This window comes from Pseudophryne corroboree, chromosome 10 (genome assembly GCF_028390025.1).
Source record: "Pseudophryne corroboree isolate aPseCor3 chromosome 10, aPseCor3.hap2, whole genome shotgun sequence".
Classification (NCBI taxonomy): Eukaryota; Metazoa; Chordata; class Amphibia; order Anura; family Myobatrachidae; genus Pseudophryne; species Pseudophryne corroboree.
Window position 1 is genome coordinate 75332079 of NC_086453.1, and position 26680 is coordinate 75358758.

A 26680-nucleotide genomic window follows, 5' to 3' on the forward strand; every position below is an offset into this window, starting at 1 on the left:
TAGTGTGCGCCCCTCTGTAGCCAGCCTCCATACCCTCTCCCACAGTGTGCTCCACTCTGTAGTCAGCCTCCATACCCACCTCCCCATAGTGTGCTCCTCTCTGTAGCCAGCCTTCATACCACCCTCCCCATAGTGTGCTCCTCTCTGTAGCCAGCCTCCATACCCCCTCCCATAGTGTGCTCCATTCTGTAGCCAGCCTCCATATCCACCTCCCCATAGTGTGCTCCCCTCTGTAGCCAGCCTCCATACCCTCTCCCACAGTGTGCTCCACTCTGTAGTCAGCCTCCATACCCACCTCCATATAGTGTGCTCCCCTCTGTAGCCAGCCTCCATACCCACCTCCCCATAGTGTGCTCCCCTCTGTAGCCAGCCTCCATACCCTCCTCCCCATAGTGTGCTCCCCTCTGTAGCCAGCCATCATACCACCCTCCCCATAGTGTGCTCCTCTCTGTAGCCAGCCTTCATACCACCCTCCCCATAGTGTGCTCCTCTCTGTAGCTAGCCTCCATACCCCCTCCCATAGTGTGCTCCCCCTGTAGCCAGCCTCCATATCCACCTCCCCAAAGTGTGCTCCCCTCTGTAGCCAGCCTCCATACCCTCTCCCACAGTGTGCTCTACTCTGTAGTCAGCCTCCATACCCACCTCCCCATAGTGTGCTCCCCTCTGTAGCCAGCCTCCATACCCACCTCCCCATAGTGTGCTCCCCTCTGTAGCCAGCCTCCATACCCCCTCCCCATAGTGTGCTCCCCTCTGTAGCCAGCCTCCATACCCCCCTCCCCATAGTGTGCTCCCCTCTGTAGCCAGCCTCCATACACCCCCATAGTGTGCTCCCCTTTGTATCCAGCCTCCATACCCCCTTCCCCATAACCACCACCCCTGCCTCTGGAACATACCCTACCACCTTTGCCCACCGACCCCCTAGACATACAGTACACCCCAGACCAGGGACATACACTACCTGTTCTGTGGGGGCTTATGTGTTTTGTGTATTTTTGTGTTGTTGTTTTTTTGCTATTAAGGCCAATGTGATTGTATTATCTGTGGAGGCTAATGTGTTTTATATTATTTTTGCTATCAAGGCCAGTGAGTTTTTGTTTCTTTGGGGGCCAATGTGCTTTTTTGTTTACCTGTTGGGGCCATTGTGTTTTTTTTCTCTCCTCTGGATGCTATTGTATTTTAATCTTCCTGTCAGGGGCTAACGTGTTTTTTTTAACCTCTGCAGGGGTCAATGTATTTAATTTTTTTCTTGTGGAGGCCAATGAGTTTTATTCTTTCCTAATGTGTCCCGTCCCCCACCCCGTGGGGGTCAATGTGTATATTCTTTTCTTGTACCATGTTTTTAGTCTACGCATGTATCTGAGTTTCACCGTGCATTCGTCCTGATGTTGTTCGTACAAAGTTGCATTGCAGATTAAGACTCACGCTCCAAGAAGTGTAATAGAAATTTGCTGGACTTTCCTAGGCGGTTACAGGGGATTGTATGGTGGTGCTGCTATAAGTGGTTGCATATAGAGATGCTCACATTGGAGGCCATACTCAGACGGATGATCTGCACCTAGCATAAGGCTGGTGAAAGATCAGATGATGGTGTTTAAAGATGCTCAAAGCATGATTGCAGCATCTGTAAACACTGAAAGTGGGTGTCTCAGTACCTGCATATGCGGATGCATGGATGTTCACCAGGGAATGGCTGTCACAACTGAGGGCCTGAGCTGACGGGAGGCAGCCTCAGTTGTAGGGGCTGAGATGTAACGGAACCTGGGAGGTTGTATCAGACCCCTAGACCTGTAAGTAACATGTAGAAGAAATGCCCGAAGGCGAGAACACGACAACCAGGGTAAAAGTCAATGATGTTTATTTATGACAAACTCCGTAACACAGCAGCAGTAAAAGAAAACATAAAAATCAGCAGAGGATAAATACAGTTCCTGGGTTCTACAGGGTGGCAAGGGCCACAGGGCTCTGGTAGTGTGAGATAGTTCTTATAATCTTCTAGTTGGAAAGTCCTTACCAGGCCCGACTGTAGCAATGGAGATAGCCCAGGATCGTACCAGCTGGTGTTCCAGGAAAAGCTGGGCTGCTGTGGATAAAACGGCTGCTGTGGGTACTGGCTGGAACCAGACTGATGTTGGCACGGAGTGGATACTGGCTGGAACCAGTTAAATGATAAATGTAGCTTGAGAGCGATGAAATATGAAGTGATGTTTGGAGCTTGAGAGCGGTGAAATAATAATGCCGGTGATAAATGATAATCTGCAGAAAAGGGTACCGGCACTTTAAGAAGAGCTGACCTCTTCTGGAAGCTGGATGCTGAAAGCAGGTGGATCTGTAGCTGGAAGCAGATGAATCCAAATGGATAGGAGAGTCAGGCTACACCGCAGGTGGAATGCTGGTGCGGGTCTCTTTAGTGGAAGTGTGGAGATAGGAACTGGAACCTGGAAAACAACCACAGGAGAGAGACAAACTGGAACTAGGTTTGACAACCAAAGCACTGACGCCTTCCTTGCTCAGGCACAGAATATTTATACCTGCAGCAAGGAAGGGATTGGCTAGGCAATTATGCAGATTAACAATGCAGACAGCAGATTGGTGGAAATGAACAGATGACAGAATCCAAGATGGCTGCGCCCATGCAGACACTTGGAGGGAAGTTTGGTTTGTAATCCATGTGGGAATTAAAACAGCAATGGCGGCGCCGGCCACAGGAGACAGGAGACGCCAGACTGATAAGTGCACATCTAAACCACGCGGGCACAGCGGAGGCCGCGGCTGACGTAATCGCCACTCTGACACTCTGCATGCAGAAACTCAGGGACAGCGGCGGAGGCCGCGGGAGACGCCATTCCGGATGTAACATGGCGCCGCGGTGACCGCGTCTCAGAGTGACAGGAGAGGAGGCAGGAATGTGGATATCAGTATAACAGATGGGATCCGGTCCTGGAACGCTGAGCCAGCCTTAGGAGGCATCTGAAGGGTAAGTAATGGCGTCCAGATACCCGGATCGTGACAGCACCCCCCCCCTTTAGGAGTGGCCCCAGGACACTTCTTTGGCTTTTGAGGAAACTTGGAATGGAATCTCCGGACCAAGGCAGGAGCATGGACATCAGAAGCATTGGTCCATGAGCGTTCCTCAGGGCCGTAACACTTCCAGTCAATAAGATACTGTAGTTGACCGTAACGGTGACGTGAGTCCAGGATCTTGGCCACTTCATACTCAACACCTCGTTGAGTTTGGACTTTCGGAGTTGGTGGAAGTGAGGAATGAAACCGATTCAGGATCAGCGGTTTCAACAGGGAAACATGGAATGTCCTGGGTATTTTTAAGAAGGGAGGTAACTGAAGTCTGTAAGCAACAGGATTGATGACTTGCTCAATTTTGAAAGGACCAATGTAGCGAGGTGCAAACTTCATACTGGGGACTCTTAACCTCAAATTCTTCGTGGATAACCATACCCGATCACCCACCTTGAGAGCAGGTACCGCTCTACGCTTCTTGTCCGCAAACTTCTTATACCTGAACGATGCCTTGAGCAGAGCTGCTCGTACACTCTTCCAGTTGTTTGCAAACTGATGCAAGGTGATATCCACTGCTGGAACAGAAGTTGCTGGGAGCGGTTGGAATTCAGGGACTTTAGGGTGGAATCCAAAGTTGGTGAAGAATGGTGTTGAAGAAGATGAGGAATGATACTGATTGTTATGACAGAACTCGGCCCAGGGAAGTAACTGAACCCAGTCATCTTGAGAGGAAGACACATAGATGCGGAGGAAGGCCTCCAAGTCCTGATTCACCCTCTCAGTTTGACCATTGGTCTGAGGATGGTAAGCCGTGGAAAACTTTAGTTTGACTTGGAGGACTTGACATAAACTTCGCCAGAATTTGGCTGTGAATTGAACTCCTCGATCTGAGATAATTTCTTCAGGCAGACCGTGGAGTCGGAAGATCTCTTGTATGAACACTTGAGCCAACTTGGAAGCTGACGGAAGACCGGTGAGAGGAATGAAGTGTGCCATCTTGGTGAACCGGTCAACTACCACCCAGATGGTATTGAACTTGTTGCACATGGGTAAGTCTGTAATGAAATCCATCGACAAATGGGTCCATGGTCGACGAGGAATGGATAGTGGAACCAGTTGCCCCGCAGGCGACTGGCGGGAGACTTTATGTTGGGCACACTTTGGGCAAGATGCAATAAACTCCATGACGTCCTTTCTCAGAGTTGGCCACCAATAGGACCTAGAGATAAACTCCAGGGTTTTTTGGATACCTGTATGTCCGGCAAAACGGGAAGCATGGGCCCAATGCATGAGCTTCTTCCTCAGTACCGGCTTCACAAAACTTTTCCCTAGTGGGGGCGTATAGTCCATCCCTACCGTGGAGAATGCCAACGGATTGATAATAGGATGCTTGTCTGAAGACTCTGACTCATTTTCTTGCTCCCATGAGCGGGAAAGGGCATCGGCCTTGCGATTCTGAGAGCCCGGACAGAACTGGAGTTTAAAGTCGAACCTGGAAAAGAAAAGTGCCCATCTGGCCTGACGAGGGTTGAGACATTGTGCGCCTTTCAGATATAAAAGGTTCTTGTGGTCTGTAAGTATGGTGATTGAATGAGAAGCTCCCTCCAACAGATATCTCCATTCCTCTAGAGCGAGCTTGATGGCTAGCAACTCCTGGTCGCCAATGGCATAGTTGCGCTCCGCTGGGGAGAACTTCTGAGAGAAGAAACTGCAAGGATGTAAATGGCCATCTTTAGCCCTCTGAGATAACACCGCTCCTACTCCAACGGAGGAGGCATCCACCTCTAAGATAAAAGGAGAGTCGATGTCGGGCTGTTTCAGAACTGGTGCAGAGATGAACCGTTGTTTTAAGAGATGAAAAGCTTGCGTAGCTTCTTCAGACCACTTGGACGGGTTAGCACCCTTCTTAGTTAAAGCAGTAATAGGCGCCACAATGGTGGAAAAGTCTCGTATAAACTTTCTGTAATAATTGGCGAACCCTAAGAACCTCTGGACCCCTTTGAGTGTTAAGGGTATCGGCCAATTCTGGATTGCTTGTAGTTTCTCAGGATCCATCTCTAGTCCGGAACCGGACACAATGTAACCTAGAAACGGAATGGACTTGACTTCAAAGACGCATTTCTCTAATTTGCAATAGAGATGATTGACACGGAGACGGGACAGAACCTCTTTTACCCAAAAACGATGTTTCTCTAAATTGTTGGCAAAAATGAGGATATCATCTAGATAGACCACGACATGACGGTATAAAATGTCTCTGAAGATCTCATTGACAAAATGCTGGAAGACAGCTGGAGCATTGCTCAATCCGAAGGGCATGACGAGGTACTCATAATGTCCGTCACGGGTGTTAAAGGCGGTCTTCCACTCGTCACCCTCACGGATCCGGATGAGATTGTATGCACCTCTCAAGTCCAGCTTTGTAAAGATGGTAGCTCCGCTGACTCTATCAAAGAGCTCAGTAATCAGGGGTAGTGGATAGCGGTTCTTGATGGTAATGTCGTTCAGACCTCTGTAGTCAATGCACGGCCGCAGACCACCATCTTTTTTCTTTACGAAAAAGAAGCCTGCGCCGGCTGGAGAAGAGGAAGGTCGAATGAACCCCTTTGCTAGGTTCTCTTTAATGTATTCCTCCATGGAATGCGTCTCAGGCAGAGACAACGGGTAAGTTCGGCCTCGAGGTGGAACCTTCCCTGGAACGAGATCAATCGGGCAGTCCCATTCTCTATGAGGAGGAAGGATATCAGCAGAGGCTTTACTGAACACATCCGTGAAATCTTGATATGGAGGAGGTGGAACATCAGACGACCAGGGGGAGGAAGAACAGACAGGCAATACTTTAAACAAACATGTCTCAGCACAGGAGGGACCCCATGCCAGAATCTGCGTAGTCGTCCAATCAATAGATGGATTGTGAAGACGGAGCCATGGAAGGCCCAGGACCACAGGATGTGTGGCTCTTGGAATCACTAAAAAAGAAATAAATTCAGAATGAAGAACTCCCACTCTCAGACGAACTGGTAGAGTCCTTAGAGAAATAACTGCATCAAAAATCTTGCTGCCATCCACGGCAGTTAAGGAAATGGACGAAGGAAGTCTCTCGGTGGGTAGGGACCACCGTTTAACATAGGCTTCGGTAATAAAGTTCCCAGCTGCTCCGGAATCAAGGAGGGCAATGACGTTCCGGTAACGTTGAGCAATTTGGAGCGACACTGGGAGATAACAATCATGAGGAGATGGAGAGGAGATCATTACTCCTAGCCGGCCCTCTCCTGGGCGAGCTAGGGTTTGGAGTTTTCCCGGACGTTCGGGACAGGCATTGATGGTGTGAGACGGAGCTGCACAGTAAAGACAAAGAGACTCAGAGAGACGTCTTCGGCGCTCAGCAGGAGTTAAACGGGAACGGCCAATTTGCATGGGCTCGTCTTTAGATGGTGACAGTTGGCGAGGAGGAGGAGCAGAAGATTTTGGAGCAGATGATCTTCCACGCTCAGTTGCTCTCTCTCTGAAACGTAAATCAACTTTCGTGCAGAGTGAGATTAGCTCATCTAACTTGGAAGGTAAGTCTCTGGTAACTAACTCATCTTTAATACGCTCAGATAAGCCATGCCAGAATGCAGCATACAGGGCCTCGTCGTTCCATGCCAGTTCGGATGCCAGGATCTGAAACTGTATAAGATATTGTCCTACAGTACGTGATCCCTGGCGTAAACGGAGAATCTCAGATGAAGCTGAAGTTACCCGGCCTGGCTCGTCGAAGATACGCCTGAATGTTGACACGAATGCAGTGTAGGAGGATAGCAGGGTGTCGGACCTCTCCCATAACGGTGATGCCCAATCAAGGGCTGAGCCACTGAGAAGAGAGATAATGTAGGCAATTTTTGTACGGTCACTGGGAAAATTGCCAGGTTGTAGCTCAAACTGAATCTCACACTGGTTGAGAAATCCCCTGCAGAATCTTGGAGATCCGTCAAATTTTGCTGGCGTTGGAAGATGAAGACGTGGAGCAGAAATGGGTAAGGTGGGTGGGGTTATAGCTGGAGTCACTGTGGTTGACGCACCGGACGCGTCTGATCCACGGAGGGTTGTCTGAATCCCATCCAGCCGAGTAGAGAGATCCTGGAGACAGCGGATGATGTGGCCCTGTGCAGCCTCCTGATGTTCAAGTCGGGCTGCCAGTTCTTGCATCGGCCTGGCCGCTTGATCCTGGTCTCCGGCTGGATTCATATGGTCAGTGCTTACTGTCACAACTGAGGGCCTGAGCTGACGGGAGGCAGCCTCAGTTGTAGGGGCTGAGATGTAACGGAACCTGGGAGGTTGTATCAGACCCCTAGACATGTAAGTAACATGTAGAAGAAATGCCCGAAGGCGAGAACACGACAACCAGGGTAAAAGTCAATGATGTTTATTTATGACAAACTCCGTAACACAGCAGCAGTAAAAGAAAACATAAAAATCAGCAGAGGATAAATACAGTTCCTGGGTTCTACAGGGTGGCAAGGGCCACAGGGCTCTGGTAGTGTGAGATAGTTCTTATAATCTTCTAGTTGGAAAGTCCTTACCAGGCCCGACTGTAGCAATGGAGATAGCCCAGGATCGTACCAGCTGGTGTTCCAGGAAAAGCTGGGCTGCTGTGGATAAAACGGCTGCTGTGGGTACTGGCTGGAACCAGACTGATGTTGGCACGGAGTGGATACTGGCTGGAACCAGTTAAATGATAAATGTAGCTTGAGAGCGATGAAATATGAAGTGATGTTTGGAGCTTGAGAGCGGTGAAATAATAATGCCGGTGATAAATGATAATCTGCAGAAAAGGGTACCGGCACTTTAAGAAGAGCTGACCTCTGCTGGAAACTGGATGCTGAAAGCAGGTGGATCTGTAGCTGGAAGCAGATGAATCCAAATGGATAGGAGAGTCAGGCTACACCGCAGGTGGAATGCTGGTGCGGGTCTCTTTAGTGGAAGTGTGGAGATAGGAACTGGAACCTGGAAAACAACCACAGGAGAGAGACAAACTGGAACTAGGTTTGACAACCAAAGCACTGACGCCTTCCTTGCTCAGGCACAGAATATTTATACCTGCAGCAAGGAAGGGATTGGCTAGGCAATTATGCAGATTAACAATGCAGACAGCAGATTGGTGGAAATGAACAGATGACAGAATCCAAGATGGCTGCGCCCATGCAGACACTTGGAGGGAAGTTTGGTTTGTAATCCATGTGGGAATTAAAACAGCAATGGCGGCGCCGGCCACAGGAGACAGGAGACGCCAGACTGATAAGTGCACATCTAAACCACGCGGGCACAGCGGAGGCCGCGGCTGACGTAATCGCCACTCTGACACTCTGCATGCAGAAACTCAGGGACAGCGGCGGAGGCCGCGGGAGACGCCATTCCGGATGTAACATGGCGACCCGGTGACCGCGTCTCAGAGTGACAGGAGAGGAGGCAGAAATGTGGATATCAGTATAACAGATGGGATCCGGTCCTGGAACGCTGAGCCACCCTTAGGAGGTATCTGAAGGGTAAGTAATGGCGTCCAGATACCCGGATCGTGACAATGGCATTGTAGCGGCATTAGCATGAAGTGACAGCTAAACTGCATGCAAATCAGATTCAGGTCCTATGGGAAGGGATCTTACCACCCTTGACAGACTCCACCCCCTTAACAGACCCCTCCCCCATTATGGCTGCTTCCATAAGTTTCCCGGGCTGTTTTTCCATCCCAATCTGCCCCTGCTCCAATTTATGTAAAATACTGACCCGTTTCTTCAATTGATTTTATTTTCCCACAGTAAGATTGCTGATCAGCTAGAGGCAAGCTATTCTTTTCTGTTATCAGCCATTGAGTGACCGTTGAATGTCATTTAATAGAATGGTGCGCAAACTAAAAACATTTCCAAACAAGCATGGCTGTAGTTTATATATCAATTATACCTCTGCTTATGTATATATTTTAGAATTCTACTACAGTATTTGTTATTTGGTCTAAGACAGCTTGCATTTTAGCGTATGTGATCATTTGAACTACACCCGTTGATTGTGACAATAAATCTAATTTATGAGCCACAAAAAGTATTCAATTCAACCAAACTTAGGTGTGAAATTAATCAGAAGATTGATGGGTCATTGGGACTGTCTTTATTATGTGTAAGTTTGAAGGTCTTTCATTACATTGGTCAAAGTACACAGAGAAACGCGTTTCTCTGGAAAGTGCAGCAGAAGATGCAAAATGCGCCCATTAGAAGATGAGACTGGGTTTACACCCCTTTTGCAGTGAGCAAAACTGGGAACAACTCTTGGCACCCTAGGCAAAAGTCAGCCTACTTCCACCAACCACCACCAATACCCACTTCTCAGCCCTTCAGATGAAAGTGTGACTTATAATTTCCAAAGCCACCTCTTGCATTAAGTACAACAAGGATGTTTCTTTCAGAGACATCTGATCTCTAATTTTGTGATAGGCAGACTCAGTGGCGACCCCCCAGATCCTGACTCCCTATGCAGCTGCCTAAAGTTGCCTAATGGTAGAGCCGGCCTGCCTGTCTCCTTAGGCTCATTGATATAGGTATACTATTATTATGTGCATTGTTTTGTAATTGGTTGAGTAATTATTGCAAGCGAAAAGTATCTTGAATACAATTGTTATATTTACACACAGGTTTGTGACTCAGACACCAAGTTGGAGCCAGTGGCCACTATTGAACTTGTGAAAGTTCTGGAGTCCAATGATCAGTATGGCGCAGTGGGAGGAGACGTGCGGATTTTAAATCTCTCAGACTCTTACATAAGTTTCATGAGCAGCCTGAGGTACTGGATCGCATTCAATGTGGAGAGGGCCTGTCAGTCCTACTTTGACTGTGTCTCCTGCATCAGTGGCCCATTGGGTAAGTTTAAATAAAGAATGATCAAACTTAAGGCCTAATTCAGATCTGACCGCAGCAGTAAATTTGTTAGCAAATGGGCAAAACCATGTGCAGTGCAGGAACCAATCAGCTTATAATTGTCATTTACAGTATCTACATAGCACAGTCTATAAAATGACAGCTTGAAGCTGATTGATTGAAATGGGCGACTTCTACACGGTATCGCTCACAAAGGCCTGATACATCGTCCCCCTAAAACTGTGCTTATCATCTTCCCTCTGTCTACAGTCTCCAAACCTCCCCTCCTCTCCCGCTCTGTCTACCGTACTCTACCTACCGCCAGACTAACAGAATTTATCAGATGGTGCTGACAGACAGAGCACATGCTTGATAGCATCAAATCCGTAAGTGAGGGCCTGATTCAAAAGAACCGCCTCCTGCATGTAGCTATGGCCCTCATTCCGAGTTGATTGCTAGCTGCTTTCGCTTGCAGCACGGCGATTAGGTAAAAAAGCGGCAGTTCTGCGCATGCGTATGGGGCGCAGTGCACACGCGCGTCGTACTTTCACAAAAGCTGATGCGTTTTACACAAGGTCTAGCGACGCTTTTCAGTCGCACTGTTGGCCGCTGAGTGATTGACAGGAAAGGGGCGTTTCTGGGAGGTAACTGACCGTTTTCCGGGAGTGTGTTGAAAAACGCAGGCGTGCCAGATAAAAATGCAGGCGTGCCTGAGGAAACGGGGGAGTGGCTGGCCGAACGCAGGGCGTGTTTGTGACGTCAAACCAGGAACTAAATAGTCTGAAGTGCTCGCAAGGTAGGAGTAGGTCTGGAGCTACTCAGAAACTACTTGATAAAATGTAAACGCCGTTCTGCGATCCTTTCGGTCGCACTTCTGCTATGCTAAGATACACTCCCAGAGGGCGGCGGCCTAGCGTTTGCACTGCTGCTAAAAGCAGCTAGCGAGCGATCAACTCGGAATGAGGGCCTATGATCCCAGCACTGCAGCCAACGTCGCAAGCTGGGATCCAACATCGTAACCATCGGGGAGGGAAACTACTAGCGACATCGCAATGCCTGTTCTACGCATGTGCAGAACGGACCTTGCGCAGCTGCAGATTCCCGATAATCAGGAATCTGCATGCTGCAGCACTCCTTTGTCCATCTCTAAATCAAGTTCTGCGTCCCATTCTTATCCTCCCAGTATATTGAAATGGTTAGGTAATGCACATGGGATCCGGTCTCTAGGTCGACAGTAACTAGGTTGACAATGTTTAGGTCGACCACTATTGGTCGACAGTTACTAGGTCGACAGGGTTTCTTGGTCGACAGGGTCTCTAGGACGACATATTCTAGGTCGACAGGTCAAAAGGTTGACATGAGTTTTTCACTTTTTTTTTCTTTTTTTGAACTTATTCATACTTAATGATCCACACGGACTACGATTGGGAATAGTAACCTGTGCTGAGCGCAGCAGTAGCGGAGCGAGGCACCTTGCCCAAAGCCAGGGACACGGTGCACTAATTGGGGTTCCCGGTCACTGTACGGAGAAAATGACACCAAAAAAACATTAAAGACTCATGTCAACCTTTTGACCTGTCAACCTAGACACTGTCGACCCTATGAATCACACCCAATGCACATAACATGTCAGTTTAAAGAGACAATCTCAGAGCAGTAGTACAGCAAGATCAAACAAAGGGCCCCATTTAACAAACAGTCTTAATACCAGCGCCATATTTAATTTAGTGTCACAGTGATATCCGAGGGAGGGGGATCTTGGACTGCACAAACTAATTACAAGTTTAATGAGAGAAGCTATTGTGTTGAGACTTGTAGTTCCACAAAGGAGGAGGAAATATAAAGCTGATGCACACTCTATAGTACCAAGCACTGCTAATCAGAATAATTATAATGTACTCGGCAATCTAACAGCGCAAAATCGAGGTGCTTGGCATACTTTTTGCCGCAAAAATATCGGCTCACCAACCAGCATCCAGGTGATTTATTTATTTATTAGCAGTTTCTTATATAGCGCAGCATATTCCGTTGCGCTTTACAATTAGAACAACAATTATAGAACAAAACTGGGCAAAGACAGACAGACAGACAGAGGTAGGAAGGCCCTGCTCGCAAGTAGAGATGAGCGGGTTCGGTTCCTCGAAATCCGAACCCGCCCGAACTTCATTTTTTTTTACACGGGGCCGAGCGACTCGGATCTTCCCGCCTTGCTCGGTTAACCCGAGCGCGCCCGAACGTCATCATCCCGCTGTCGGATTCTCGCGAGGCTCGGATTCTATCGCGAGACTCGGATTCTATATAAGGAGCCGCGCGTCGCCGCCATTTTCACACGTGCATTGAGATTCATAGGGAGAGGACGTGGCTGGCGTCCTCTCCGTTTATAGAGAAGAGAGTGAGACTACTAGAGAGAGACACAGTAGTAATTTTGGGGAGCATTAGGAGGAGTACTACTACTTGCTGAAGTGATAGATAGTGTGACGTGTATATCTGACTTGTGGGGGAGACACTGACAGTGGGGAGCAGTTAGAGTCTGAGAGCAGGACTCAGGAGTACATATAACGTACAGTGCACACTTTTGCTGCCAGAGTGCCACACTGCCATTGTGACCACACTGACCACCAGTATAATATATATTGTGATTGTCTGCTTAGGAGTACTACTTGCAAGTTGCTGATAGTGTGACCAGTGACCTGACCACCAGTTTAATAATCACCACCAGTTTAATATATATATATATATATATATATAATTGTATATAATATATATATAATATTGTATACCACCTACCCGTGGTTTTTTTTTTTTCTTTCTTCTTTATACATACTACTATAGTAGCTTACTGTAGCAGTCTGCGGTGCTGCTGAGCTGACAGTGTCCAGCAGGTCCGTCATCAGTCATTACATAATAAATATATATAACTGTCCGGCTGCAGTACTAGTGATATTATATATATATATATATATTGATTTCATCTCATTATCATCCAGTCTATATAGCAGCAGACACAGTACGGTAGTCCACGGCTGTAGCTACCTCTGTGTCGGCAGTCGCTCGTCCATCCATAATTGTATACCACCTACCCGTGGTTTTTTTTTTTTTCCTTTCTTCTTTATACATACTACTATAGTAGCTTACTGTAGCAGTCTGCGGTGCTGCTGAGCTGACAGTGTCCAGCAGGTCCGTCATCAGTAATTACATAATAAATATATATACCTGTCCGGCTGCAGTACTAGTGATATTATATATATATATATATATTGATTTCATCTCATTATCATCCAGTCTATATTAGCAGCAGACACAGTACGGTAGTCCACGGCTGTAGCTACCTCTGTGTCGGCAGTCGCTCGTCCATCCATAATTGTATACCACCTACCCGTGTTTTTTTTTTTTTTTCATTCTTCTTTATACATACTACTATAGTAGCTTACTGTAGCAGTCTGCGGTGCTGCTGAGCTGACAGTGTCCAGCAGGTCCGTCATCAGTCATTACATAATAAATATATATACCTGTCCGGCTGCAGTACTAGTGATATTATATATATATATATTGATTTCATCTCATTATCATCCAGTCTATATTAGCAGCAGACACAGTACGGTAGTCCACGGCTGTAGCTACCTCTGTGTCGGCAGTCGCTCATCCATCCATAATTGTATACCACCTACCCGTGGTTTTTTTTTTTTCATTCTTCTTTATACATACTACTATAGTAGCTTACTGTAGCAGTCTGCGGTGCTGCTGAGCTGACAGTGTCCAGCAGGTCCGTCATCAGTCATTACATAATAAATATATATACCTGTCCGGCTGCAGTACTAGTGATATTATATATATATATATATTGATTTCATCTCATTATCATCCAGTCTATATTAGCAGCAGACACAGTACGGTAGTCCACGGCTGTAGCTACCTCTGTGTCGGCAGTCGCTCGTCCATCCATAATTGTATACCACCTACCCGTGGTTTTTTTTTTCCTTTCTTCTTTATACATACTACTATAGTAGCTTACTGTAGCAGTCTGCGGTGCTGCTGAGCTGACAGTGTCCAGCAGGTCCGTCATCAGTCATTACATAATAAATATATATACCTGTCCGGCAGCAGTACTAGTGATATTATATATATATATATTGATTTCATCTCATTATCATCCAGTCTATATTAGCAGCAGACACAGTACGGTAGTCCACGGCTGTAGCTACCTCTGTGTCGGCAGTCGCTCGTCCATCCATAAGTATACTAGTATCCATCCATCTCCATTGTTTACCTGAGGTGCCTTTTAGTTGTGCCTATTAAAATATGGAGAACAAAAATGTTGAGGTTCCAAAATTAGGGAAAGATCAAGATCCACTTCCACCTCGTGCTGAAGCTGCTGCCACTAGTCATGGCCGAGACGATGAAATGCCAGCAACGTCGTCTGCCAAGGCCGATGCCCAATGTCATAGTACAGAGCATGTAAAATCCAAAACACCAAATATCAGTAAAAAAAGGACTCCAAAATCTAAAATAAAATTGTCGGAGGAGAAGCGTAAACTTGCCAATATGCCATTTACCACACGGAGTGGCAAGGAACGGCTGAGGCCCTGGCCTATGTTCATGGCTAGTGGTTCAGCTTCACATGAGGATGGAAGCACTCAGCCTCTCGCTAGAAAAATGAAAAGACTCAAGCTGGCAAAAGCAGTAGCACCGCAAAGAACTGTGCGTTCTTCGAAATCCCAAATCCACAAGGAGAGTCCAATTGTGTCGGTTGCGATGCCTGACCTTCCCAACACTGGACGTGAAGAGCATGCGCCTTCCACCATTTGCACGGGGCCTGCAAGTGCTGGAAGGAGCACCCGCAGTCCAGTTCCTGATAGTCAGATTGAAGATGTCAGTGTTGAAGTACACCAGGATGAGGAGGATATGGGTGTTGCTGGCGCTGGGGAGGAAATTGACCAGGAGGATTCTGATGGTGAGGTGGTTTGTTTAAGTCAGGCACCCGGGGAGACACCTGTTGTCCGTGGGAGGAATATGGCCGTTGACATGCCTGGTGAAAATACCAAAAAAAAATCAGCTCTTCGGTGTGGAAGTATTTCAACAGAAATGCGGACAACAGGTGTCAAGCCGTGTGTTGCCTTTGTCAAGCTGTAATAAGTAGGGGTAAGGACGTTAACCACCTCGGAACATCCTCCCTTATACGTCACCTGCAGCGCATTCATAATAAGTCAGTGACAAGTTCAAAAACTTTGGGTGACAGCGGAAGCAGTCCACTGACCAGTAAATCCCTTCCTCTTGTAACCAAGCTCACGCAAACCACCCCACCAACTCCCTCAGTGTCAATTTCCTCCTTCCCCAGGAATGCCAATAGTCCTGCAGGCCATGTCACTGGCAATTCTGACGATTCCTCTCCTGCCTGGGATTCCTCCGATGCATCCTTGCGTGTAACGCCTACTGCTGCTGGCGCTGCTGTTGTTGCTGCTGGGAGTCGATGGTCATCCCAGAGGGGAAGTCGTAAGCCCACTTGTACTACTTCCAGTAAGCAATTGACTGTCCAACAGTCCTTTGCGAGGAAGATGAAATATCACAGCAGTCATCCTGTTGCAAAGCGGATAACTGAGGCCTTGACAACTATGTTGGTGTTAGACGTGCGTCCGGTAACCGCCGTTAGTTCACAGGGAACTAGACAATTTCTTGAGGTAGTGTGCCCCCGTTACCAAATACCATCTAGGTTCCACTTCTCTAGGCAGGCGATACCGAGAATGTACACGGACGTCAGAAAAAGACTCACCAGTGTCCTAAAAAATGCAGTTGTACCCAATGTCCACTTAACCACGGACATGTGGACAAGTGGAGCAGGGCAGGGTCAGGACTATATGACTGTGACAGCCCACTGGGTAGATGTATGGACTCCCGCCGCAAGAACAGCAGCGGCGGCACCAGTAGCAGCATCTCGCAAACGCCAACTCTTTCCTAGGCAGGCTACGCTTTGTATCACCGGTTTCCAGAATACGCACACAGCTGAAAACCTCTTACGGCAACTGAGGAAGATCATCGCGGAATGGCTTACCCCAATTGGACTCTCCTGTGGATTTGTGGCATCGGACAACGCCAGCAATATTGTGTGTGCATTAAATATGGGCAAATTCCAGCACGTCCCATGTTTTGCACATACCTTGAATTTGGTGGTGCAGAATTTTTTAAAAAACGACAGGGGCGTGCAAGAGATGCTGTCGGTGGCCAGAAGAATTGCGGGACACTTTCGGCGTACAGGCACCACGTACAAAAGACTGGAGCAACACCAAAAACGCCTGAACCTGCCCTGCCATCATCTGAAGCAAGAAGTGGTAACGAGGTGGAATTCAACCCTATATATGCTTCAGAGGTAGGAGGAGCAGCAAAAGGCCATTCAATCCTATACAATTCAGCACGATATAGGAGGTGGAATGCACCTGTCTCAAGCGCAGTGGAGAATGATTTCAACGTTGTGCAAGGTTCTGCTGCCCTTTGAACTTGCCACACGTGAAGTCAGTTCAGACACTGCCAGCCTGAGTCAGGTCATTCCCCTCATCAGGCTTTTGCAGAAGAAGCTGGAAACATTGAAGGAGGAGCTAACACGAAGCGATTCCGCTAGGCATGTGGGACTTGTGGATGGAGCCCTTAATTCGCTTAACAAGGATTCACGGGTGGTCAATCTGTTGAAATCAGAGCACTACATTTTGGCCACCGTGCTCGATCCTAGATTTAAAACCTACCTTGGATCTCTCTTTCCGGCAGACACAAGTCTGCTGGGGTTCAAAGACCTGCTGGTGAGAAAATTGTCAAGTCAAGCGGAACGCGACCTGTCAACATCTCCTCCTTCACATTCTCCCGCAACTGGGGGTGCGAGGAAAAGGCTCAGAATTCCGAGCCCACCCGCTGGCGGTGATGCAGGGCAGTCTGGAGCGACTGCTGATGCTGACATCTGGTCCGGACTGAAGGACATGACAACGATTACGGACATGTCGTCTACTGTCACTGCATATGATTCTCTCCCCATTGAAAGAATGGTGGAGGATTATATGAGTGACCGCATCCAAATAGGCACATCACACAGTCCGTACTTATACTGGCAGGAAAAAGAGGCAATTTGGAGGCCCTTGCACAAACTGGCTTTATTCTACCTAAGTTGCCCTCCCACAAGTGTGTACTCCGAAAGAGTGTTTAGTGCCGCCGCTCACCTTGTCAGCAATCGGCGTACGAGGTTACTTCCAGAAAATGTGGAGAAGATGATGTTCATTAAAATTAATTATAATCAATTCCTCCGTGGAGACATTGACCAGCAGCAATTGCCTCCACAAAGTACACAGGGAGCTGAGATGGTGGATTCCAGTGGGGACAAATTGATAATCTGTGAGGAGGGGGATGTACATGGTGATATATCGGAGGATGATGATGAGGTGGACATCTTGCCTCTGTAGAGCCAGTTTGTGCAAGGAGAGATTAATTGCTTCTTTTTTGGTGGGGGTCCAAACCAACCCGTCATTTCAGTCACAGTCGTGTGGCAGACTCTGTCACTGAAATGATGGGTTGGTTAAAGTGTGCATGTCCTATTTATACAACATAAGGGTGGGTGGGAGGGCCCAAGGACAATTCCATCTTGCACCTCTTTTTTCTTTAATTTTTCTTTGCGTCATGTGCTGTTTGGGGAGTGTTTTTTGGAAGGGCCATCCTGCGTGACACTGCAGTGCCACTCCTAGATGGGCCAGGTGTTTGTGTCGGCCACTAGGGTCGCTTATCTTACTCACACAGCTACCTCATTGCGCCTCTTTTTTTCTTTGCGTCATGTGCTGTTTGGGGAGTGTTTTTTGGAAGAGCCATCCTGCGTGAAACTGCAGTGCCACTCCTAGATGGGCCAGGTGTTTGTGTCGGCCACTAGGGTCGCTTATCTTACTCACACAGCTACCTCATTGCGCCTCTTTTTTTCTTTGCGTCATGTGCTGTTTGGGGAGTGTTTTTTGGAAGGGCCATCCTGCGTGACACTGCAGTGCCACTCCTAGATGGGCCAGGTGTTTGTGTCGGCCACTAGGGTCGCTTATCTTACTCACACAGCTACCTCATTGCGCCTCTTTTTTTCTTTGCGTCATGTGCTGTTTGGGGAGTGTTTTTTGGAAGGGCCATCCTGCGTGACACTGCAGTGCCACTCCTAGATGGGCCCGGTGTTTGTGTCGGCCACTAGGGTCGCTTATCTTACTCACACAGCTACCTCATTGCGCCTCTTTTTTTCTTTGCGTCATGTGCTGTTTGGGGAGTGTTTTTTGGAAGGGCCATCCTGCGTGACACTGCAGTGCCACTCCTAGATGGGCCAGGTGTTTGTGTTGGCCACTAGGGTCGCTTAGCTTAGTCATCCAGCGACCTCGGTGCAAATTTTAGGACTAAAAATAATATTGTGAGGTGTGAGGTATTCAGAATAGACTGAAAATGAGTGGAAATTATGTTTTTTGAGGTTAATAATACTTTGGGATCAAAATGACCCCCAAATTCTATGATTTAAGCTGTTTTTTAGTGTTTTTTGAGAAAAAAAAACACCCGAATCCGACAAAAAAAATTCGGTGAGGTTTTGCCAAAATGCGGTCGAACCCAAAACACGGCCGCGGAACCGAACCCAAAACCAAAACACAAAACCCGAAAAATTTCAAGTGCACATCTCTACTCGCAAGCTTACAATCTATAGGGAAATAGGCATTGATACACAAGGATAGATGCTACCTGTCACATAATGGTTCCCCAGGTTGCTAGGTTCTTAATGGGTTGTATATGATATGATCACCCAGCAATGTTGGAAGACAAAATGTGAGTTTATGTGGACTGTACAGAGGGGATGTAACTTGATAGGGAAGCTGTGAAGGTTGTGTGTGTGGGTCTGAAATTTGGTAGGCTTGTCTGAAGAGATGAGTTTTCAGAGAACGTTTAAAGGTTTGGAGACTAGAGGAGAGTCTTATTGTGCGTGGGAGTGCATTCCACAGAGTGGGTGAAGCCCGGGTAAAGTCCTGTAATTTTGAGTGGGAACAGGTAATACATGTGGATGAGAGACGCAGATCTTGTGCAGAGCGGAGAGGTCTGGTAGGGAGATATTTTGAGATGAGTGAGGAGATGTATGATGGTGCAGTTTGGGTAATAGCCTTGTATGTAAGTAAAAGTATTTTATATTTGACACGGTAGAATACCGGTAACCAATGGAGGGACTGACAGAGCGGATCAGCAGATGAAGAACGTCTGGCGAGGAAGATTAGCCTCGCAGCTGCATTTAAAATGGATTGTAGTGGTGAGAGCCTATGTTTGGGAAGACCGGTCAGGAGACTATTACAATAATCAATGCGGGAGATGATGAGTGCATGGATTAGAGTTTTTGCAGTGTCTTGTGTAAGATATGGTCGTATTTTGGATATGTTTTTAAGGTGCATGTAACATGATTTAGAGACATACCAGTGCCATATTAAATTTACTTTTACAGTGATACTAAGGAATGTGCCGTAGGTATTTAGCATTACTTACCTCGCTGGTGAGTTTCAGTGATGTCCCCTTTTCAGCTGCGTCCTTCACTCAACAGCTGGCAGCCTAGCGCGATTGCCAATCTGTGTACTGTAAGTGTATGACTCTTTCACTCGGTGGGGACCCAGCAGCGCCTGGAAGGCTACACTGAAGCCAGAAAAGCAGCAGTGACTCCACATTTGGCCATATCGCTTTCACCATGTATTGATTGAATAGGCAATACAGTGATAAACAGCAGCAGTCTTAGTTTACAGCTGTTTGGACATAAGCCCTTTAGCGACTGCTACATGGGTTATTTTTCCTTCTTAAATAGGGCCCAACATTCTCCAGTGGGAATTGATGTTAAAAGTGTGTAAATGAGTAAATTCAATGATCTGTGAAAGATATTCTTACGGAATTCTGCAATTCCTATTTCCTTTGTGAAAAGCGCAACTGGTGATGAAACGCATCAGAAGACACCAGGGCCACCTCAGCATCTGACAGTTGGACTATATACCAGAAGCTTTCATGTTAACGTGTCCTTTGGGGAAAAACTTACCAGCACAAAAAAGTTAGATGTTCTGTGACTGTACAACCTTGTACCTAAGAACCGGGGCTACCGGAGGGTCTCACAATTTCCGAGAGGGAGCCACAGAGTTCCAGAAGGACATCTTTCAAAGATCATTGCACTGACTCACTTTGCGTGCTTCTAATATCAGTTCCCAATGGAGAACTGCGTTTGATCTTGCTGTGCTACTGCTCTGAGACCGTCTCTTTAAACTCCCTTGTTATGCATTACCTATACTGGGTCTATGATAATGGGACTCAGTTACTGCACAGAGATTTGGCGCTGTCAGTTAAGCGCGTTCTCCATCTGTCAGAATCATTTATATTGCTGTACTAGGGCCCTCATTCCGAGTTGATCGCTCGCAAGGCGAATGTAGCAGAGTTACACACGCTAAGCCGCCGCCTACTGGGAGTGAATCTTAGCTTCTTAAATGTGCGACCGATGTATGCGCAATATTGCGATAACAAACGAGTTAGCAGTTTTTGAGTAACTTCAGACTTACTCTGCCTGTGCGATCAGTTCAGTGCTTTTCGGTCCTGGCTGACGTCATAAACACACCCAGCGTTCGCCCAGGCACACCCACCGTTTCCCCGGCCACTCCTGCGTTTTCTCCGGAAACGGTAGCGTTTCCAGCCACACGCCCCTAAAACGCCGTGCATCCGCCCAGTAACACCCATTTCCTGTCAATCACAATGCGAACGTCGGAGCGATGAAAAAGCCGTGAGTAAACTTACTTTCTTCATAGTAAAGTTACTTGGCGCAGTCGCAGTGCGAACATTGCGCATGCGCACTAAGAGAATTCTCACTGCGATGCGATGAAAATCTTCGAGCGAACAACTCGGAATGAGGGCCCATATGCTGTTGTTTTAATGTTGACTTATTAATGTCCGTCATTTTTGTGGTGCATTTGAGCTATTTTTATTTCATTTTTTTCTGTTTTAGACATGGAAGTTCCCCTGTTTCTTCACGCTAACATTATATGTGTTCCCTCTGTCAGTTGAATACAGTCCCTGCTTCCCCCCCCCCCTAAAATAATCAATATGTTTTCTGATAATTCAGGTCTTTACCGAAACGACCTTCTTCAGACATTCCTTGAGTCTTGGTACAATCAGAAGTTCCTAGGAACCCACTGCACCTTTGGAGATGACCGACACCTTACTAACCGAATGCTGAGTATTGGCTATGCCACAAAGTAAGTCAAAGCGAAAGTATATCATTGGGAATAAGGAGAAATAATGAACTCTAAGGGGCATACAGTATTTATTAATTATCGGGTTTTAGACCTATAATTATCAGTTCTTATCCACATTTTTGTGGCATTAAGAAATTCAAGATCCCTCGGATTTACCAGAAATAACTCTGCTTTTGCAGATATAAATGGAATGATATTTGCAAGGTCGCTGGTGGGCGTCTCAATCCATTTCCAAATGGCAGCAGCATTAGCGTATTTCCGTAAAGAAGCTGCACCCGAGGTTGCAGGTGTGAATGCATTTGTATACAGCTCTGAATCAGGCCCACTCTCAGATGGTCCACATGAATGTCGACAGCTACAGAGACGATACCTGATTTTAGGGCTAGGGTCAGTGCTGAAAGTAGGGTACGGAGTACCATTAAGAAATATGGTGGTGGTATGAAGTACCACCAGCCCACCACAGGTGCCGCAGGGCACAGAGTCTCTGTCCTCAATGAAGATGCAACCTCTGGCAACAAGCAAGAAACCCCTGACAATGAGCAAGTAACACCTGGCATTATGTGTGTAAGCAGCACAGCAAAGGGCATCGTGCGTGTGAGCAGCACTACAGGGGGCATTATGCGTGTAAGCGGCACTAAAATACCACAGGGGACGGCAAATTTTATAATTACACCACTGCATGTATAGCGTTACCCAGATGTGCCGGGAACATTGGTGCCGCCAGGAGAAGATGCAGAAATCTGCAACTTTTGCCATGAAACTTCTGGCAGATAGTAAATAGAAGCATTACTGTGGGGCATAATTTGTAAGGGTCATTTTTGTGTGTGGGACATAAAATGGTGTCAGTGGCATAACTGTGTGTGGCATAATATGTAATAGGCATTACGGTGTGTGGAATAGTGTAATAAGCATTACGGTGTGTGGCATAATGTGTAATGGGCATTACAGTTTCTGGCATAATGTGTAAGGGACATTACGGTGTGTGGCATTATGTGGCCATGCCCCTATTGTCATGTAGCCCTTCCCTAGTTTCATGTGACCACACCCCATCATGTCATGTGACCATGCCCATTTTTACTATCAGTGCCACTAAGAAAAAAATTCTACTTGCGCCACTGGCTAGGGTTAGGATTAGGTTTAGATTAGAGTTAAGGTTAAGCTTAGTTTTAGACTAATACTGCATGCCCACTGTCTGGCAACTTTCACAATGTTGACATTCTGGCAATTCGTCATTTGCAACATTTACGAATGCATCTTTATACTAACGCGACATCTGATTTATCAGACAACTGAGACACCCACTCGCACTGTCTTAGGACCATGGATTTCAGTTGACATGCGTTTTTAATGCGTTATCGGTCACATCATTGAAACTTGCACCAACCCAATGTTTTCCAACTGAGTAAGGCCTCCTGTGTGAACACGCCCACCCAGTTCAGCTGTCAATTGCCGCCTGCTGGTGCAGCATGTGAATGGGCAGTTGGCTGACCGCCCGTACACATACACCACCATGCCAATATATCTAGCGATATATTGGCCGTCAGCTGTGCAGCAAGGCCGATGCGATACATCTATGAACGATGGAGTTCATAGACATATTGGTCATACACACTGGCCGACGGACCCGCGATATATCGGCCGTTCAAGAGAATATATCGGCCAGTGTGTACGCACCTTTAGACAAGAAAATTTCACTTCTTTCATGATGGGACATTGGACCTGATTCATGTTTGTAAGTAAAGCAAAAAAGCATGCAACTGGGCAAAACTATGTTGCACTGTAGGTGGGGCAGATGTAACATGTGCAGAGAGCGTTAGATTTGCGTGGGGTGGGTTGAAACTGAAATAAAATTTGCAGTGTAAAAATAAAGCTGTCTAACATCTAAGGGTTACATGCAAAAGCAGCCAGTATTTACCCTGCACAGAAACAATATAAATGTATTTGCTACCCTTACATGGCAACATGGGGGGTCATTCCTGACCTGATCGGTGCTGTGCGTTTTCGCACAGCAGCCAATCAGGTTGGAACTGTGCATGCGCCAGCGCCGCAGTGCACCGGCGCATGCCAGATGGCCGACGGCCGTTGGACCGCTCTGATCGCCTGATTAACAGGCAGAGGCAGTCTTTGGGCGGAGGGGGGGGGCTTTTCATGGGCGCGGTCCGGCCAACGCAGGCGTGCGGGGGGCAGGCCGCAGTGGCTGCGTGACATCACACACAACCGCTGTGGGCCGGGGAGTGATGAGTAGCTCCCGGCCAGCACGCTAAAGCTGCGCTGGCAGGGAGCTACTCCTAAAGTACAATAGCATCGCCGCTGGGCGATGCTTTTGCACTTCTGCGGGGGGAAAGGGGCTGGCAGTGACATGCGGGGCGGGATAGCCCTGTGCTGGGTGTCCCCCAGCATGTCTATGATAACGATCGTGATCGTAGCTGTGCTAAATTTAGCACAGCTACGATCAACTCGGAATGACCACCCATGGGCCCTCATTCCGAGTTGATCGGTCGCAAGGCGAATTTAGCAGAGTTACACACGCTAAGCCTACGCCTACTGGGAGTGTATCTTAGCTTCTTAAAATTGCGACCGATGTATTCGCAATATTGCGATTACTAACTACTTTGCAGTTTCTGAGTAACTTCAACCTTACTCTGCCTGTGCGATCAGTTCAGTGCTTGTCGTTCCTGGTTTGACGTCACAAACACACCCAGCGTTCGCCCAGCCACTCCTCCGTTTCTCCAGCCACTCCTGCGTTTTTTCCGGAAACGGTAGCGTTTTCATCCACACGCCCATAAAACGCCGTGTTTCCGCCCAGTAACACCCATTTCCTGTCAATCACATTACGATCGCCGGAGCGATGAAAAAGCCGTGAGTAAAAATACTATCTTCATTGTAAAATTACTTGGCGCAGTCGCAGTGCGAATATTGCGCATGCGTACTAAGCGGATTTTCATTGCGATGCGATGAAAAATACCGACCGATCAACTCGGAATGAGGGCCCTGGTTTGTTCCAGACACAAAGTTACTTGCTTAATTGCTTTACTTACAAACATGAATCAGGCCCATATTAGTGTGGGCATCCGGACTATAGATCTACACTAACAAGGTCTACAGTCAATAGGTCTACCACTAATGGTAGACATGCATTAGTTCGACAGGGTCAAAAGGGTCAACACACATATGCAGAATCGGACTGGGACGTGAAGGGCCCACCGGGGCGATTCAGTGGTAGGGGCCCATGTTTAGGGGTGTGGCCAAGTCTCCAGAGGGGTTGTGGCCAGCCACCACATTGGTTTGCCTAACAATTAGAGAGTGCATGGGCTGGGCGCCTTGATAAACTGCTCTGTAGAAAACATACAATGTACAATAATGTACAATTCAAGTGCACAGTCTGAACCTGAACCCTGGAGAAGGAGGAGGAGGAGGAGGAGGAGGTGGGAACCCCAGGCGGTGGGGCCCACCGGTGGTTTCCCCTGTGCCCCTGTGGGCCAGTCCAACCCTGCACATATGGTAGACACAAGTTTTTTTAAATAATTTTTTTCAACTTTTTCATACTTTACCATCCATGTGGACTACGATTAGGAATAGTAAGTAACCTTGCCCGAAGTGGGGGATGTGATACATTAATGGGGCTTGTTTATGGTAGAAAAGTGACAAAACACCCAAAAAACTAAAATAAAGTCTACCTTTTTTGTGTCGACCATTTACATGTCAACCTTTTCACCCTGTTGACCTATCCTACTTTATTTTCTACCTATTCTATGTTGACATTTTGACCTTGTCAACCTAATGCGTGTCTACCATTAATGGTAGACCTATAGACTTTTACTTTTTACCTTTATTTTTTTACTTTTTTTTCCACCTTTTTTTTACTTTTTTACCTTCTACTTTTTACCTTTTTACTGTAGATCTAATAATCCACACCCATTAGTGTGCAATTGCCGTTCGTTATGTGCATGCATTCCTCAGTAATCCTGTGAAATGTAACATGTGCCTAAATTCATGACCCTTTCAGGTACACTGCCCGATCGAAGTGCTATTCTGAGACTCCAGCACAGTTACTGCGTTGGCTTAATCAGCAGACTCGATGGACCAAGTCTTACTTCCGTGAGTGGCTCTACAATGCCCTCTGGTGGCACAAGCACCACCTCTGGATGACCTACGAGTCAGTCATCGCCGGCATCTTCCCGTTCTTCGTTACAGCGACGGTGATAAAACTATTCTTCAGCTGCCATATCTGGGACATTATGTGGGTGTTGCTCATCATCCAGCTCATTGCCACCGTCAAGGCCCTGTATGCGTGTTTCCTTCGGCGTAATATGGTCATGATATTTATGTCACTCTACGCTGTACTATACATGGCTGGCCTCCTCCCTACAAAGTACTTTGCCATTCTTACAATGAACAAGAGCAACTGGGGCACATCAGGGCGCAAGAAGATGGTGGGCAACTTTATGCCCCTTCTGCCACTGTCCATCTGGTGGGGAATTCTATTTGCTGGCCTCCTCTATACTATCATCATGATGTCACTGAACCCCAGCTGTGGAATTATTGAGGCAGAGAAGCTTTATCTGATTTACGGTTCTTCCTCCTATGCTGGATACTGGTTACTAATGATCGCCCTCTACTGGTTGTGGATCAGACGCTGCTGTCGGAAAAGGAGTAACTACTATGACATTGAGAATTGAACAGGGATGCCGGATGAGAACATTAGGTCCAACGGAATATTAGGCACTCACGCTACCAGAAGAATTAGCCACTGTATTCATCACCGTAGTGTGTTGGTTCCACAGTGCATTTAGGAAATATTAAGAAACCCCTGTATGAAAACCGGGACACATGAAATTGCACAGAAAAATTATATATCCTATGACAACCAATGAGAGCCTGACATTTTTCTAGCACAATTTAGAAAATGGAAGCAAATGCCTTATTGGTTGATGTGGTTTACAGGATCTATTGCACAGATTTTACACTTTTACTCTCTTTAGCCCTTATTAAATACATATTTTAATGTAGATGAGAAGAAACTGATCTTCTGCACTTACTTTAAGTGTTATATTGAAAGCCCAGAAACACACCGGATTGCCATCTGCCTTAGTTGTGTATTGTCGACTCTGGGGGTAATTCAGAGTTGATCGTAGATGTGCTAAATTTAGCACAGTGATGGGGAACCTTTGGCACTCCAGCTGTTGTTGAACTACACATCCCAGCATGCCCTGCTACAGTTTTGCTATTTGGCCATGCTAAAACTGTAGCAGGGCATGCTGGGATGTGTAGTTCAACAACAGCTGGAGTGCCAAAGGTTCCCCATCCCTGATTTAGCACATCTACGATCATTTACTCTGACATGCGGGAGGAAGCCCAGCACCGGGCTAGTCTGCCCTGCATGTCAGGCCCTACACCCCACCCCCCCCCTCACAAGTACAAAAGCATTGCACAGCGGCGATGCTTTTGTACTTGACAAGTAGCTCCCTACCTGCGCAGCTCCTGCGTGCTGGCAGGGAGGTAATTGTCGCATCCCGGGTCACAGCAGCTGCATGT

General features: G+C 47.2%; 1 protein-coding gene across 1 annotated transcript in view; it reads left to right on the forward strand.

Moving 5' to 3' along the window:
• Nucleotides 1-26372, forward strand: part of LOC134967034 (hyaluronan synthase 1-like) — a 33551-nt gene extending 7179 nt beyond the window's left edge. Inside the window, exons 3-5 of the mRNA XM_063944023.1 lie at nucleotides 9677-9902; nucleotides 21013-21145; nucleotides 25152-26372. Coding sequence (XP_063800093.1) covers nucleotides 9677-9902; nucleotides 21013-21145; nucleotides 25152-25824 — 1032 coding nt within the window. The 3' untranslated portion in view covers nucleotides 25825-26372. The remainder of the gene's footprint in view (nucleotides 1-9676; nucleotides 9903-21012; nucleotides 21146-25151) is intronic.
• The last annotated feature ends 308 nt before the right edge of the window (nucleotides 26373-26680 follow it).